Here is a 14,887-nt window from a genome sequence, read left to right on the forward strand (position 1 = left end):
TAAAAATAAATATCTTGATTTTACCTTTGCAGTTTTATATTTTTTACTTTTTTTATTGTAAAGTAGAACGTTTAGGGCACCTGAAAAAATTTTTTTAATTAATTTTCGAACTTGGAGTGGTAATTCCCTGGCAGCCCCGAGATGAAAATCTTTTAAAAAGTGCATGTTTTCGTCAAAAAAACCGTCTTACTTTTAAAATTAAGAAAAATCGACCAATAAAAGTTTGGTTTAAGAACATTATTATAAAAATCCACATCCAAAAACGCTAAGAAACATATGGTGTTTCATTTAAAAAAACACAAGTTTTTATCGTAACTTATTTTTGAGACACACTGTATAGTTGAAAATAGTTTTAGGCGGTGGACTAGATTAGTATTATCAATGTCCTATATATTTTTTTTTAATTTTACTATTTAAAGGTCACTAATAGACTTTCTCAAAACGCTGGGACACCCTGTATAAGTTAAAATAACATTTTAATAAATTAACAAATTTAAGTAAATATGGTTGTTTCAACATTTATGAGCTTATTTATAAGCTTTTCTGTATTTTATTTTTTGGTAAATAAATGTCTTGATTTTACCTTTGCAGTTTTATGTTTTTTACTTTTTTTTATTATAAAGTAGAACGTTTAGGGCACCTGAAAAAATCTTTTTTAATTAATTTTCGAACTTGGAGTGGTAACTCCCTGGCAGCCCCGAGATGAAAATCTTTTAAAAAGTGCATGTTTTCGTCAAAAAAACCGTCTTACTTTTAAAATTAATAAAAATCGACCAATAAAAGTTTGGTTTAAAAACATTGTTATAAAAATCCACATCCAAAAACGCTAAGAAACATATGGTGCTTCATTTACAAAAACACAAGTTTGTATCGTAACTTATTTTTGAGACACACTGTATAGTTGAAAATAATTTTAGGTGTTGCACTAGATTAGTATTATCAATGTCCTATATATATATATATATATTTTTTTAATTTTACCATTTAAAGGTCACTAATAGACTTTCTCAAAACGCTGGGACACCTTGTATAAGTTAAAATAACATTTTAATTAATTAACAAATTTAAGTAAATATGGTTGTTTCAACATTTATGAGCTTAGGTATAAGCCTTTCTGTATTTTATTTGTTGGTAAATAAATGTCTTGATTTTACCTTGTGCAGCTTTATATTTTTTACTTTTTTTCTTATTGTAAAGTAGAATGTTTAGGGCACCTAAAAAATCTTTTTTAATTAATTTTCGAACTTGGAGTGGCAACTCCTTGGCAGCCCCGAGATGAAAATCTCGAAGTCCCGCTGCGCTACCAGAATTATTGCGCGTTAAGGCCCTTATCACGAAGCGGCACAGCTTTCGCCGCACAGATTGTTTTTTATCGAGCAACACAATAAACAATAGCTACCGTCTTCGTAGTCAGTTGTTTTTTGCCGATTCCGAGAAAGGACGGCGTCATCAAAACGGAAACTTCACCAAAAGCGAAAAAAATATTACCATTCCCATGACATACAGGGTGAATATGGAAATCTCGATAGATACAATCAAGAGTGTTTCAAACTTACACGACTTTAATCGACGTGTTTGAAATGAATTTCGAATGGACAGTTAGTTTCCATTTTTATTATGAGAGACTGTATTTATAAATAACGGAAGTGGAGAAAGGCGTGGGAATAGAAAAAAATTCGTTAATGGCGGCCGAAGAAGAAGCAATAAAATAATGAGAGACGCCCTCCCCTCCAGCCGCTAATTGGCGCAAATGAAACGAGACAATGGCGATGAGAGGGGAAGCTCACCCCTCCTTCGGAATTAATTTGAAAGTCGGCGAATTCTGACAGAACAATCATTCTAAATCTTGTTAACATATGTTAAAAATGTTCTACCGAAACAAAAAGGTAGCAATGCGTTGACATCCCCCTCAGATTTCGGTTGATAAAATCGAATCTCAGATTTCTGGAAGGCAGCTTGTCACGTTTTCTCTCTAAAGAGGGTTGCAATTTGTCACGAGGGTTACAGTCTGTGGTCAACACCGGTGTTTTACATCTTGCACGTGGATTTTATTTTATGTAAAAATTTCACAGATTGAAATCTTGGTGGTTGGGGATGACACGTTTATTTTTCCTTTTGTTTTTTGTCTTGAGTGTTTTTCTAATGCCGCATCGATCCATATTAGGACAGTCACGAATTATGGTCATGGCTGGGATACAAGAACCTGCAGAGACCAACCAGATCGAGTTGTGTTTTGTCCAACATTTTTTAGTTTTTGGCAAAGCGTGATCAAACAAAACTTTATTTTCAAACTTAGATCCGATGATAATTTAAAATAAATTGATAAACTTTTCTTTAATGGCATATTTCTGAGTTAATCACCAGWCTTGAATCCATTAAGAAACATTTAATAGTGTGCTTTGCACTGCTGAGAGCTTAGATGTAACAATGCCACGAACACCAACAGACAGCACCACTTTTGACTTAGAATCTTTTTTTAAAAGTAAGTAGATTTCATGTAGTTTCTGTTTTTAATAATTTGTCAACGTTTCATTTAGATGATTCAATGAAATTAGTGAGAATTCTTGTCCTCGACATTTTAAAATTTAAAACAACAAAATTGATTTTATTATCAACTCTTTTAATACATCTTTCAACAACACTTATCCAAGTCTATTTCTTCTATGTTAATTTCAACGTCTACTACTTTGTCAAATATGCACCTGCATTTTTTGGAACTTTTTTTGTAAGAACTTTACAAAAAATATCAATTATTCTAAATTTTTGTCTAGGTTATAGTATCCACTACTGCACTATTTACAATCGCACAAACAGACATGATCCTTAAATTATTTAAAAAAGCTCAATTACGYAAGCTTACACTTGCAGATGGTCCCTCTTTCTACTTGTTCGAAAAGGAATGCAAAGTTTTTACGGTGTTTTTTGTGGCAAATTTAATGATTGCTATACTTAGTGGTTACTTACATGCAATTCCGGATGACGATGATAGAGAAATATTCTACGCTTTTGCCTTTTTTGAAGATTATTGTTTCGAGTGGAAAAACTTTTGTTCGATTTTATACAGAATTACTTTTCCAGCTGTGGCATACATAATGCTTGTACCAATTTACATCTTTGTTTACTGTGTGATTCATCTTAAGTCTCAAGTTTATTATCTTAAGGAGCATCTAATAGGTATCAATGAAGGCTACGATGTAAGCAAAAACAATCTCTTGTTTTACAATGAAAACTATCAACGAGACATAAAAGAAAAATTAATTCATCTTCATAAAAATCACGTAAAATTATTCTTGTTAGGACTTCACTACACACATTTTTAAAATATTTAAGAAAATATTTTAGAGCTGCAATTTATATTAAAAAAATGATTCGAGGTTTTATTGCGATTTTTGCCATTGTCGGATGTCTTTTGGGAATTAGCATCTTATACTTTGTTATGTTGGTAAGAGATAGAAAAAAAAACTTATATGATAAATGTTGATTAGTTTGAAGGCAATCTTTTTGATAAGTTTGGTCGTCTTAGTACTCTTGGTGTAGCTGCATTCAACACTTTTATAGCAGCTATAGTATCTGGCCAAATGGTTGAAAATTCGGTAAGTGAGATAATTTACAAAACACATTCTTTGAATTGCAGTTACAGTCTTCAGATGACGTGGATGCTATTATTTATAATTGCAATTGGTATGATTGGAATGAAGAAAACAAACGGTTTTTTTTAATTGTAAGAATGTCAACAATGCAACCATTCAAATTACAATTTTCGGAAAATTATGCAATTAATTATGAACTGGGAGTTTCGGTAAGATTCAGTCTTCTGCTATCAAAAAATTCACTCATACAAAATAAGAAAAAAACCTCTATTTTTTCTAAATGATGCATTTTCAACTCATGTAGTTTATCATTTTGTTTTCAGATTTTAAAAGCTATGTATTCAGCATTTTCACTATTAAAAGCACTAAAAAGAGATTTTTAAAATTAAGTCATCACTCATCACCTTATCAAAATAATTGTACTACTTCTGCAATACCTATTAATAACACATACTTTTTACTAATATATTTCTACACAATTATGTAATAAATGCACATTCTTGCAGACAGTAACTTGTATTCTTTATTTTTTGTTTATTGTTTATAATCATAACTCAAGGATAAGAAAAAAAAATATTTGATTTAATTGGATTTATTTTCTCATAAAGTACACCTTGTATAAATTCAAAAAGAAGACCAAAGTAGGAGGCAAAAATTAATAACGCACTACTCTCGATAAGATGTCATATACTAAATTTTTTTTTCTTACGTACCAAAATCCAAAAATAGTTTTCTTCATTATTCAGGCTGCCATAAATTTTTTTAATTGATTCAGTTCCCGGATTATTGTTTAGCGACGGGCCGGGTCCAGTTTGGTGTTAATATACCGTAGGGAGTTCCCAGGAGGAATAAATAACGTCAGTCCCACTTGATTAGATAATTAAAAGGTGCCTCAGAATTTTCAACATACCAAACACATACTTTATGAGCCAGTCCCTAAACCAGTTAATAATAAAACAAGAAAAAGACWAGCCATTAAGAGAACTATTTAATCTCATCACATGAAACGGAGRACTCCTCCCTTTTCCCTTCGCCACTCATAAAWCATAACCAATACTCTGATTAATATCTCCGCATCAATTGTGTTAAAATCTGGAAGATTTGGTGGCGGCCCGTAAAAAAAGCAACGAATCGTTGGCAATTTTCTCGGTGTTTAAGGCTGTGTGAGCCCCCCGGAGTTCCAAACCAGCCAACTAGACTGTGATTAATTACCTAACATTCCACACTACAACTAAACACACATCGTCACTCCTGCTATGAAAAAAACGGCCGGAATTAAACGTGAACCTCGTTTTGCTCGCCTTTGTGGCAATAGACAGACGAAATTGGACGAGGCTGATTAATGGCACGCCATTTAGCAAAAGACTATTTCGAAAAATGCAAAAGTTTGAGACTTTTCTATCAAAAAATAGACATTTCCTTGTCAAAATAATATTTAAATTCAAAAAAAAAGAAAAATATTGAGTATTGCACCTAACAAGAATTAGAAAATATCTTTTTTGAGTTACTAAATTGTACATGAGTCAGGTGCTTGTACCTACTGTTTTCTAATTATGACTTCGGCAGATTAAAATAATTAATCACTGCCAGGTTTGACTAATAATTAATTATCAAATCAATTAATTGAAGAAAAGACCGTTGCAAGAGAGGCGTGTGGTCAGACTTTTGAAGATAAGAAAACATTTCTGCTTTCAAACCGCAATTTCTAATCGTTTTCTCCCAAATGAGAAGTTTCAAAACGTCCCATCTTCGCTTGGGTAATAATTATTCGAGATGATTGATTGTGTTTTAAGTTGGTGGACAGGTGGTGCGTCATATACCATACAAACTGATTTATGTTATTGCGTTCGCCTTGTGGCCGGATTTGGAAAAAATGCATCGATTTTTTCTCGTTATGAGATTAAGACAGCAGCATCCGAATCGATAAATCAGTACCGGACCAATCACGAAACAAATTCCATTTGGTTGATTAAAAAAGCGAAGAGTTTATTTTTGACAATACGCATGTACAGCTTTATTAATATCCTTCCATCAAGAGATCGTATCTATACGAAAATCATTTTTCACGACGTGCAAGAGTGTTTTATATGAAATTCATTACACCTGTGCAGGGCGCCGCCCCCCAGGGGTGGACCGGCAATTAGGGGGCGCTYCGGGAGACCAACAAGTCGAGATTCCGACGTTAAGTGACGCCAGACTCTTCTTGGTACTGATGATTCATTTTTACATATCGGGGAAAATTAACACGTCGTCAAGCCGAGTCTCGCATTAGATAAAAAAAAATTGACAAAAAACGTTTAAGGTTTATGTATATTAAAAATTAATTGGTCTAATACATTAATTTTACATTAATTGGAATTGGAATAATACATTGCAAAGTCCAAAAATACCCACAATCATGAGTTTTTGTATATTTGGTCCTTGGAAAATTTGACTTGGGACGCCCAGTTGGAACTGTTCAAAAATAATAATTTCGTTGACTCCATGTTGTAGATAAGCTCTCGGTAAGTAAAGTGCTTGTTGTGGCCCTATGAAAGAATACCTTCCTAAGACAAATCCATTAACTATCACAATCCCTTTTTTCTACTCTTGCATATCAATATACGTATCATTATGTCTGTCAACATTATTGTCAAGATTGAGAATGAAACTTTATTTTCAAACTTAGATCTGTTGATAATTTAAAATAAATTGATAAACTTTTCTTTAATGGCATATTTCTGAGTTAATCACCTGTCTTGAATCCATTAAGAAACATTTAATAGTGTGCTTTGCACTGCTGAGAGCTTAGATGTAAAAATGCCACGAACACCAACAGACAGCACCAATTTTGACTTAGAATCTTTTTTTAAAAGTAAGTAGATTTTATGTAGTTTCTGTTTTTAATAATTTGTGAACGTTTCATTCAGATGATTCAATGAAGTTAGTAAGAATTCTTATCCTCGACATTTTAAAATTTAAAACAACAAAATTGATTTTATTAACAACTCTTTTAATACATCTTTCAACAACACTTATCCAAGTCTATTTCTTTTATGTTAATTTCAACGTCTACTACTTTGTCAAATATGCACCTGTATTTTTTGGAACTTTTTTTGTAAAAAATTTACAAAAAATATATATATTCTAAATTTTTATCTAGGTTATAGTATCCACTGTTGCACTATTTACAATCGCACAAACAGACATGATCCTTAAATTATTTAAAAAAGCTCAATTACGGAAGCTTACACTTGCAGATGGTCCCTCTTTCTACTTGTTCGAAAAGGAATGCAAAGTTTTTACGGTGTTTTTTGTGGCAAATTTAATGATTGCTATATTTAGTGGTTACTTACATGCAATTCCGGATGACGATGATAGAGAAATATTCCACGATTTTACCTTTTTTGAAAATTATTGTTTCGAGTGGAAAAACTTTTGTTCGATTTTATACAGAATTACTTTACATAATGCTTGTACCAATTCACATTTTTGTTTACTGTGTAATTCATCTTAAGTCTCAAGTTTATTATCTTAAGGAACATAGGTATCAATGAAGGCTACGATGTAAGCAAAAACAATCTATTGTTTTACGGTGTAAACTATCAAGTCGAGATTCCGACGTTAAGTGACGCCAGACTCTTCTTGGTACTGATGATTAATTTTTACATATCAGGGAAAATTAACACGTTGTTAACCCGAGTCTCGCATTAGATAAAAATTTGACAAAAAACGTTTAAGGCTTATGTATATTAAAAATTAATTGGTCTTGAAATAATACATTGCAAAGTCCAAAAATACCCACAATCATGGATTTTTGTATATTTGGTCCTTGGAAAATTTCACTTGWGCCGCCGGTTGGAACTGTTCAAAAATAATAATTTCGTTGTCTCCATGTTSTAGATAAGCTCCCGGTAAGTAAAGTGCTTGTTGTGGCCCTATGAAAGAATACCTCCCTAAGACAAATCCATTAACTATCACAATCCCTTTCTTCCACTCTTGCATATCAATATACGTATCATTATATCTGTCAACATTATTGTCAAGATTGAGAATAGCTTTATACAATCCTGGTCCCTTCTTCAATTCATCAGCCGGTTTCCAGTCGGTTAGTTTCGTATTATAAGATTTTTGAAATTCAAGAGGAATAGTTAGCCAAGGTTGTAACTCTTCATCATTGAGATAAACTTTGTTATCTGGAGTGAGACCTTTAAATTGATGATAGAAATTGCCATAATTGGCACGTCCATAATTTTCTATGACTATATCCAAAGTTGCGTTAACTAAATCGGTTTCTGTTAGAGTTATGTTCGAATTGTCGAGTCTCCAGTAGCCGAAGGTATTTAAATCGTCGAGGCTAGATAATGGTTTTGAGATTAAGACATCATTTATTAAAATCATCACAGTGTCACGAACATGACCCGTGATGGTCAAAACTGAATTTGCTGGAATGTTCATTTGTGTAGAACGGTAGATAATATAGCCGTAACTTTGCCCAGAATTAGAATTTATCGCCGGTAAAGTCTCCATCGATTCGTAAGAAGTCGTAAAAATCCGATATCGAACTTGTCTTATGGTATCTATGTACTCCAATTGTTCCTCAATTGCCAAAGTTGGATAAACTTGGCGGTCATACAACTCCGGAGGATCGGGTGTTTTTGTCTGGATCGGATTGTACTTCTTTATCAAGTTTCGAATAATCTCGTATTTGTCAGTATAATCTCCAGCTTCCGACAAAGGGGCATCATAGTCGTAGCTTGTAGTGGTTGGTTGGAAATTGGAATTATCTCCAGAACCAACATTGGCACCATTCAGAAATCCAAAATTGGTACCACCATGAAACATGTACAAATTGACCGACGCTGGATAAGCCAAAACTTCTTCGTAATTCTTCTCAAATGTGCTATTGCCAACAGTGTGGTGGCTTTCGGACCAATGGTCGAACCATCCTGGGTAAAACTCCATCGCCATTAGTGGCTTGTTTGGTTGCATGTCTTCCAATTTTGTGAACGAAGCCTTAGCGTCTGATCCAAAATTCACCGTTTGGAAAAGCACCCCAGGAAGGGTACCAGCATTACCAAAACCAGCGCCATCCGATGTTACCAACAACTCAACAATGCCGTTATCGTGCATGATATCGACCAGTTGTTGCAAATACTCGTGATCCTTTTCCATAGGTACTGACGCGTATTCGTTCTCCACTTGCACGGCAATTATAGGCCCTCCTTTGGTAAACTGGTGCTTGGCAAGAATCGGCAATAACTTATCAAAGTATCGTTTGACGTATTTCATATAGAGTGGATCTGACGACCGCACTACAATCCCTTCTTCGCGTAACAACCAGCTAGGAAGACCCCCCCATTCAAACTCTGCGCAAATATAAGGCCCCGGACGTGCGATAACAAACAAATCTTCTTTCTTTGCAAGAGTCAGGAAGAGTTCCAAGTCTAAAAGTCTCTGATAGTCGCTTCCGCCGTCTCCAAAATCAAAAGTACCGTTCATGAATTCGTGAAGGTTCCAAGGAACGTACGTTTCGACAGTGTTGAGTCCGGTTGCTCTTAGTTTCCGGAGACGGTCTTGCCAGTATTCCGAGGGAACCCGAAAGTAGTGCATGGCACCACTGTAAATGGTAATGTTTTTGCCGTTTAGAGTGAAGTAAGGTTGGTCGACTGATAAACCAGAGGAAATTCCATCAGTGGTGTAGTATTGGTAAAGAGTTGGTAAGTCATCAGAAGCGGCAAATCGTAATATGAAAAAAAGTAAAAAACTTTATTAAAGTGTAAGAAACTGTTATTAATTATTAAAAGACTTACAGGTGTGTAATCTTGAGCATGTTGACTGTTWATCTTCTGATGTAACTTTGACTTAAAGTATTTTTTTTACTTATTTTTATAAGTTTATCTTAAGTGTCTAAAGTACAGTTGGAGACAAAATACTTTGTTCGTCACTTTTCTGACACTTCAGTGTAATTCAAGCTTTAATGTTAAACAAATTACAATTTCAAATTAATGACAACTATTATATTTTTCTATCAAAATATGTACAGTCGCGGCCATTGAAAAGTAATACACTTGACAAATAAAAAAAAATTGGCGTTGTAAATTTCCCTTAAAATTGACAATCACTGTCATGTTTAAAATGTCACTAGAATCTTCTTCTTTGCTTTAAGAGCAGTCATTTTGTTCACATTTATTTCTTTATATTTATTTATTTCTGTACAATTTATTTATTTCGACAATTGCGGCATTTTGAAATTTTCCTGACGGCGTCCACCACTGATATGTCAAAAGTGACGTTTTCAGTAACACTGACAATCACGACGAAAAAATTGCATTATACATTTTTTTAATTTTGAGAGGATGTGTCAAAATCCCGTGTATTACTTTTCAATGACCGCCACTGTACATACAACTTGTCAACTATGATTGACAGTAYGTAAAAATAAGGTTAACAGTCCTAAAGCATGCTTTACAATTTAATGTCATTCAAGTGACATTGACGACCACACTATTTTGTCTCCAACTGTACATTAGATAAATCAATCTTATCTCTTTATCTTTTTATCTTTTTTTTTATTTTAAATGACATTGTATGTCATTTTATGACATTTTAGTAGATTATATTGTTTTAGTGACCAACGCGATGGAAGCAAGTTGGGTCAAAATCCGGATCAAAGCCCCCCGAATCAACCTCTAACCCAACAGCAGCAGCAACAACAACAATGGTACGAAAACCAGCAATTGTTGGCGATACAGCGAGAGCAACAGCAACAGCAGCAACAACAACAACAGCATGAAGAATAATTTCTTAGATAATAAAATTGCATTTTTAAATTTCAACTTTGAAGTGTTCTGTATAGTCTATACCAGAGCCATCTAACAAACAATGCTCGAAATGTATGTATTAATGAAATTATCTGCTATTTTAGAAAATTGTTAATACAAATACCTCCGAAATATTTTAAAAGTCATAATTTTTAATAAAAAAAACTACAAAAACGCCTTTTTGCAATTTTCTTGCTGTAGATGACGTTTTCTATAGCCCAAAGTTTAGATGTTATAAGAACAACGTATAGGTGCCGCCTCATGTATTAAATGCATAGCCAACTCGATCGATTTTTAAATACAAAATTCAAACTCGTGCTAAATCATCAAATGTGATGTATAAACATTTTAATTATAATAAGTTTACTTTTTAAACATCTCGTTAATACACACAAGAGATGTACGTTGTTGTTACAAAAATATTTGTGCACATATACTGTTAAAAAAAGTAAAAAAACATTAATATTTTTTCACTTTCACATTTGACACTACACCATAATCTTTAATAAAAATTCCAAAAACTGTGTTTTGTTTTAATTAAATAACTTTATTATGATAAGGTTTTACATTTCTCTATAAACCAAAAATGTTTGAATCATGTTGTACAGTGTAATATAACATAAAACTATCGAGAGATCAAAATAATTTGTCTGAATCCGAAAAAAAAATCACAAATCAAAAGGTAAAATGGTATGATCAAAAAAATTATGATTTTAATAACTAAACTTATGTAAAAAAAAAACCGTTCACGGTCTTATTATTATACGTCAGAGACTAATTCTAGGCCATTTTGTCGTTTTATCTTCGGACTTGTCATTTTATGTGCACTTGGTTCAAAAACAGACATACGTTTTCAYATCCAYAGARGACTCGATTACAAATTATCTTGATCTCTCGATTTAATSAATTTAAAAAATATGTTTGCACATTAATAATAAATTATAAAGAAATATATTATCATTCCGTCTTCACTTTCATTTCTTCAGGCCACATCATTTTAATTTCAGCTGGTGCGGTAACATCATACATCAAAATATCCGCAGCTTCTTGAAGCATATTTCTCATCTGATTTTCATGTACCTGAAATTAAAAATAAACAAAAATTTATATTTATAAGTAGGAATATAAATTTAGACACGTATCGTTATATCAAATTGGACAAAAATCAAGTTTTATTTTAAAATCAGATTAAGACATTTTTATTCAACCTGAATGAAAACAAAAAGAAATCAACAAAAATAACCTTGACATTTCTATGACAGTTCAACAACACTTAACATAATCAAATTTGATTGTTTTCGCCAACTTGTGAAAAATAAAACGATTAAATTTTAAAATAACGTGCCAAATTATTTTTTTCCAGATAATTCTAAACAAAAGTAGTTTACTTTTTTTTTAATTTAGAAAACTAAAACATAAATTAAATGAAAAATGCAGCAAATGCAAACCTATGACTCAACATGTTTTGCTCCGTTAAATTTAGTAACAAATTTTTGAAAATCTTACCTTCGAAACACTTGCAGATTTCCCTTCTCTCTTTTTGTGCTCTTTATAACAGGAATACAGTTCGTACAACAACAATCCTCTCATTTTACATTGTCCTAAATGGAGGGCCTCTAACAAAGTCAAAAGGTCTTGACAGAAATTGTCCTTGATCGTAAGATATTCATCAGAAAGTTCTGAAAAGTTATTTAAAGCTCACGCCAAGTAAAAATAAAGAACCGAGTTATTAATAATACGGTAAAGAAACAAACTCACCATTCCAAGCAAAGCCTTGATGATGACCTAGAATCCAGATAAGTTTATACTTGAGTTCTACGCAAGTTTGGTTATTTTCAGGCACTAAATTTGGCAGTTTTTGATGGAGTAATCGCAACATGACTGTGACATCGTCGTCGTCGAAACTATTCAAAGCAGAGCCAAGTAGAGTAGTTAAATTTGCGACTTCTTCTTTTTGAATCAAGTTGCCACAGCTTTCGCACTGCCATTTGCCAGTTTGGAGAGGGTTAATTGGGATTACTTTCCCAGTTTTACAAATTTTGCACAAAATTGAACCGATATAAGTACCAAATTCGGTGGGGTCTTGACATCTTTGGCACTTACACAAAAAGTGTTTGGTTCTGTACAAGTGGAGGCGTCTGGCAGAAGTGCTCCAGATGAGTCTTGAATAAGAATGAAAAATTTCTGATCCTTGAGGAATGAATTTTGAGGCCCGGACTATCATATGCTGCTTGTCGTCAAACACGTGCCAGGTGTTAGGGCAACAAGAGTGATTGGCTAGACTTCCCAGAGGGTACAAACCTTTAACACTCGCTTGGTTATCCTCAAAACCAACAAGAACCTCAAAAGCGTTCGAATCCATAACCGAACAAACAAACCTCATGAATTTCTCTTCATCTTCTTTCACATTTAAAGCCAGGAGATCTTTCATAACATCCACTTCAAACCCGTGTTGGTCCGACTTGTGTGCTTTCAGACACTTGACCACATCTTTGTCTTCCTCACTCAAAAGCAACGATCTGATTGGTGATAACACTTTGATAAGCTTTGCGGACAGCTCCTCCGAAATGGGTTTACTCTGCCACTGTCTTACAATCTTACACTCTTTTTGATGTTTTGACGACTTTTCACACTCATCCGAACATAACAAAAGCCCACATTTCTTCTCACACAACCTCAAATTTCGTCTATTGTAACAACTGACGCACGATAAAGGGCACGTGGGGGCAGCTCGAGGTCCCAAAATCACCGGAAAGTCCTTGAAGATTAGTTCTCCAACTTCGATCGGTCTTGTTGCAAAAACCCCAAATCCTCCCAGTTCGGATTTTTTGATTACCCAAGGGGCGTCGTAGATGTCAAGTGATTTGCGTTCGAGATATTTGTGGATTGTTTGGGTTATTGTGTCGATATTACGGTGCATTTTGAGTGATTGTAAATAGATTTGGCTTAAGGAGATATAAATTCGTCAATTGGGACGAGTTCGATTTATATTTAAGTTTGAACTGAGTGCGGTTTGCGTTGGTGCGCATCTTAAAAATATATACTAGGGAGGTGCGGGTCTTCAGACAGGTGCTTGAGATGAGGTCAAGCAATTTCCAAAATAATGTAAAATATGATGAAATAAAACATCTCTTTAATCCAGTAAAATATAGATATTTTATTTGCAAAAATTCTTTTATATAGGGTGTCCCAGCGAGTTGGTAAACTCCAATATTGACTTTTAAACGATAAAATTTGAAAACATGTATATAGGAAAGTGATAGATGCTAAGCTAGTCCATTGCTTAAAATTAAAAATCAAAAATAAGTTACAATACAAACTTGAGTTTTTTTAAACGAAACACCATATGTTTCTTAGCGTTTTTTGATGTAGATTTTTATGACAATGTTTTTAAACTAAACTTTTATTGGTCGATTTTGCTTAGTTTTAAAAATAAGACGGTTTTTTGACAAAAACATGCACTTTTTAAAAATTTATTACACAAAAACTAAGACATCTAGAAATATTTTTTTACTACCGCAAAGAAGAAGGTACAAGCTACAAGGTTGTAACATTTTAGTGTGTTGCATTTGCAAAGATAAAAAATGAAGGCGTTTGTTAAAAGTTCAATAACTTACAAAATTTAAATGGAACATCTTATTTTTTATTTTTGATTGATAAATTGTCTATCTAAAAAAATAAATAAAGCTTCAAATTCTGTACTTTCTTCTTTGTAGAAGTAAGAAAAAATTTGTTCTAGCTGTCTTAGTTTTTGTTTAAAAAGTGCATGTTTTCGTCAAAAAACCGTCTTTTTTTTAAACTAAGCAAAATCGACTAATAAAAGTTTAGCTTCAAAACATTGTCATACAAATCTTTATCCAAAAATGCTAAGAAACATATGGTGTTTCATTTAAAAAAACACAAATTTGTATTGTAACTTTTTTTGGGACACGCTGTATAGTTGAAAATAATTTTAGGCGATGGACTAGACTAGTATCAAATCAATTTCCCATATATACATGTTTTAAAATATTATCGTTTAAAGGTCAATATTGGACTTTATCAATTTGCTGGGACACCTATATACAGAATGATTAAAAAATACTTAACTTATTAACTATTGTAACATTAAAAATATCATCAAGAAACTATTTCTATTTATTAAATCTTCAGAAGTTTATTCAAATTTTAAAATTTACTATTTCTAATAAGTAATAACTCTAAAAGTGTATTTAGGAAGATAAATACCTAACTGTAAAAATATTTATTTATACAATTCTCAGAACTATACTTTTTTAAATTTTACTCCGTTTGTTGCTAATTTAACAAGTGTAAATACGGCTATAAAAATAAGATAAAAACAATGTTGAGATGGTCGTGAAAACATAACACCAGCCAGTCACTCGGAATTCAAACAAAATATATTTTTAAAGAAAGTTTACCACTGAAAACATTTTGAAATGTTGTCTCCAAGAACATATATTAAAAATTAAGTGCAGTCATTAAAGAAAACTT

General features: G+C 32.8%; 3 protein-coding genes across 3 annotated transcripts; 1 reads left to right on the forward strand and 2 right to left on the reverse strand.

Moving 5' to 3' along the window:
- The first annotated feature begins 3,353 nt into the window (after window positions 1-3,353).
- LOC123012342 lies at window positions 3,354-5,734 on the forward strand. The gene is made up of 4 exons (XM_044410188.1): window positions 3,354-3,442; window positions 3,486-3,593; window positions 3,641-3,799; window positions 5,702-5,734. The coding sequence occupies exons 1-4, from the start codon at window positions 3,365-3,367 to the stop codon at window positions 5,732-5,734; spliced, it is 378 nt and encodes a 125-aa protein (XP_044266123.1). The 5' UTR covers window positions 3,354-3,364.
- Window positions 5,735-7,300: 1,566 nt separating this feature from the next.
- Window positions 7,301-9,440, reverse strand: LOC123012963 (beta-galactosidase-1-like protein 3). The gene is made up of 2 exons (XM_044411213.1): window positions 9,383-9,440; window positions 7,301-9,336 (listed from the first exon to the last, which is right to left on the reverse strand). The coding sequence occupies exons 1-2, from the start codon at window positions 9,400-9,402 to the stop codon at window positions 7,377-7,379; spliced, it is 1,980 nt and encodes a 659-aa protein (XP_044267148.1). The 5' UTR covers window positions 9,403-9,440; the 3' UTR covers window positions 7,301-7,376.
- Window positions 9,441-10,925: 1,485 nt separating this feature from the next.
- On the reverse strand, window positions 10,926-13,389 carry LOC123012814 (SET domain-containing protein SmydA-8-like). Its single transcript, XM_044410966.1, has 3 exons — window positions 12,152-13,389; window positions 11,900-12,072; window positions 10,926-11,473 (listed from the first exon to the last, which is right to left on the reverse strand). Exons 1-3 carry the CDS (start codon window positions 13,311-13,313, stop codon window positions 11,351-11,353), a joined length of 1,458 nt encoding a protein of 485 aa, XP_044266901.1. The 5' UTR covers window positions 13,314-13,389; the 3' UTR covers window positions 10,926-11,350.
- Between the last annotated feature and the right edge of the window lie 1,498 nt (window positions 13,390-14,887).

This window comes from Tribolium madens, unplaced genomic scaffold (genome assembly GCF_015345945.1).
Source record: "Tribolium madens isolate multiple individuals breed KSU strain unplaced genomic scaffold, Tmad_KSU_1.1 Scaffold_96;HRSCAF=242;Tcas5.2_LG5, whole genome shotgun sequence".
In the NCBI taxonomy this organism is placed as follows: Eukaryota; Metazoa; Arthropoda; class Insecta; order Coleoptera; family Tenebrionidae; genus Tribolium; species Tribolium madens.

What these genes read in the sequence shown, in the direction of transcription:
- LOC123012342 (XM_044410188.1), top strand. Translation starts at nt 3,365, where the DNA reads ATGATTCGAGGTTTTATTGCGATTTTTGCCATTGTCGGATGTCTTTTG. An exon ending in TCTTATACTTTGTTATGTTG is followed by an intron (nt 3,443 to 3,485) that starts GTAAGAGATAGA and finishes AATGTTGATTAG; the next exon opens with TTTGAAGGCAATCTTTTTGA. An exon ending in ATTATGAACTGGGAGTTTCG is followed by an intron (nt 3,800 to 5,701) that starts GTAAGATTCAGT and finishes ACACCTGTGCAG; the next exon opens with GGCGCCGCCCCCCAGGGGTG.
- LOC123012814 (XM_044410966.1), bottom strand. Translation starts at nt 13,313, where the DNA reads ATGCACCGTAATATCGACACAATAACCCAAACAATCCACAAATATCTC. An exon ending in TCAAGGCTTTGCTTGGAATG is followed by an intron (nt 12,073 to 12,151) that starts GTGAGTTTGTTT and finishes ATAACTTTTCAG; the next exon opens with AACTTTCTGATGAATATCTT. An exon ending in AATCTGCAAGTGTTTCGAAG is followed by an intron (nt 11,474 to 11,899) that starts GTAAGATTTTCA and finishes TTTTAATTTCAG; the next exon opens with GTACATGAAAATCAGATGAG.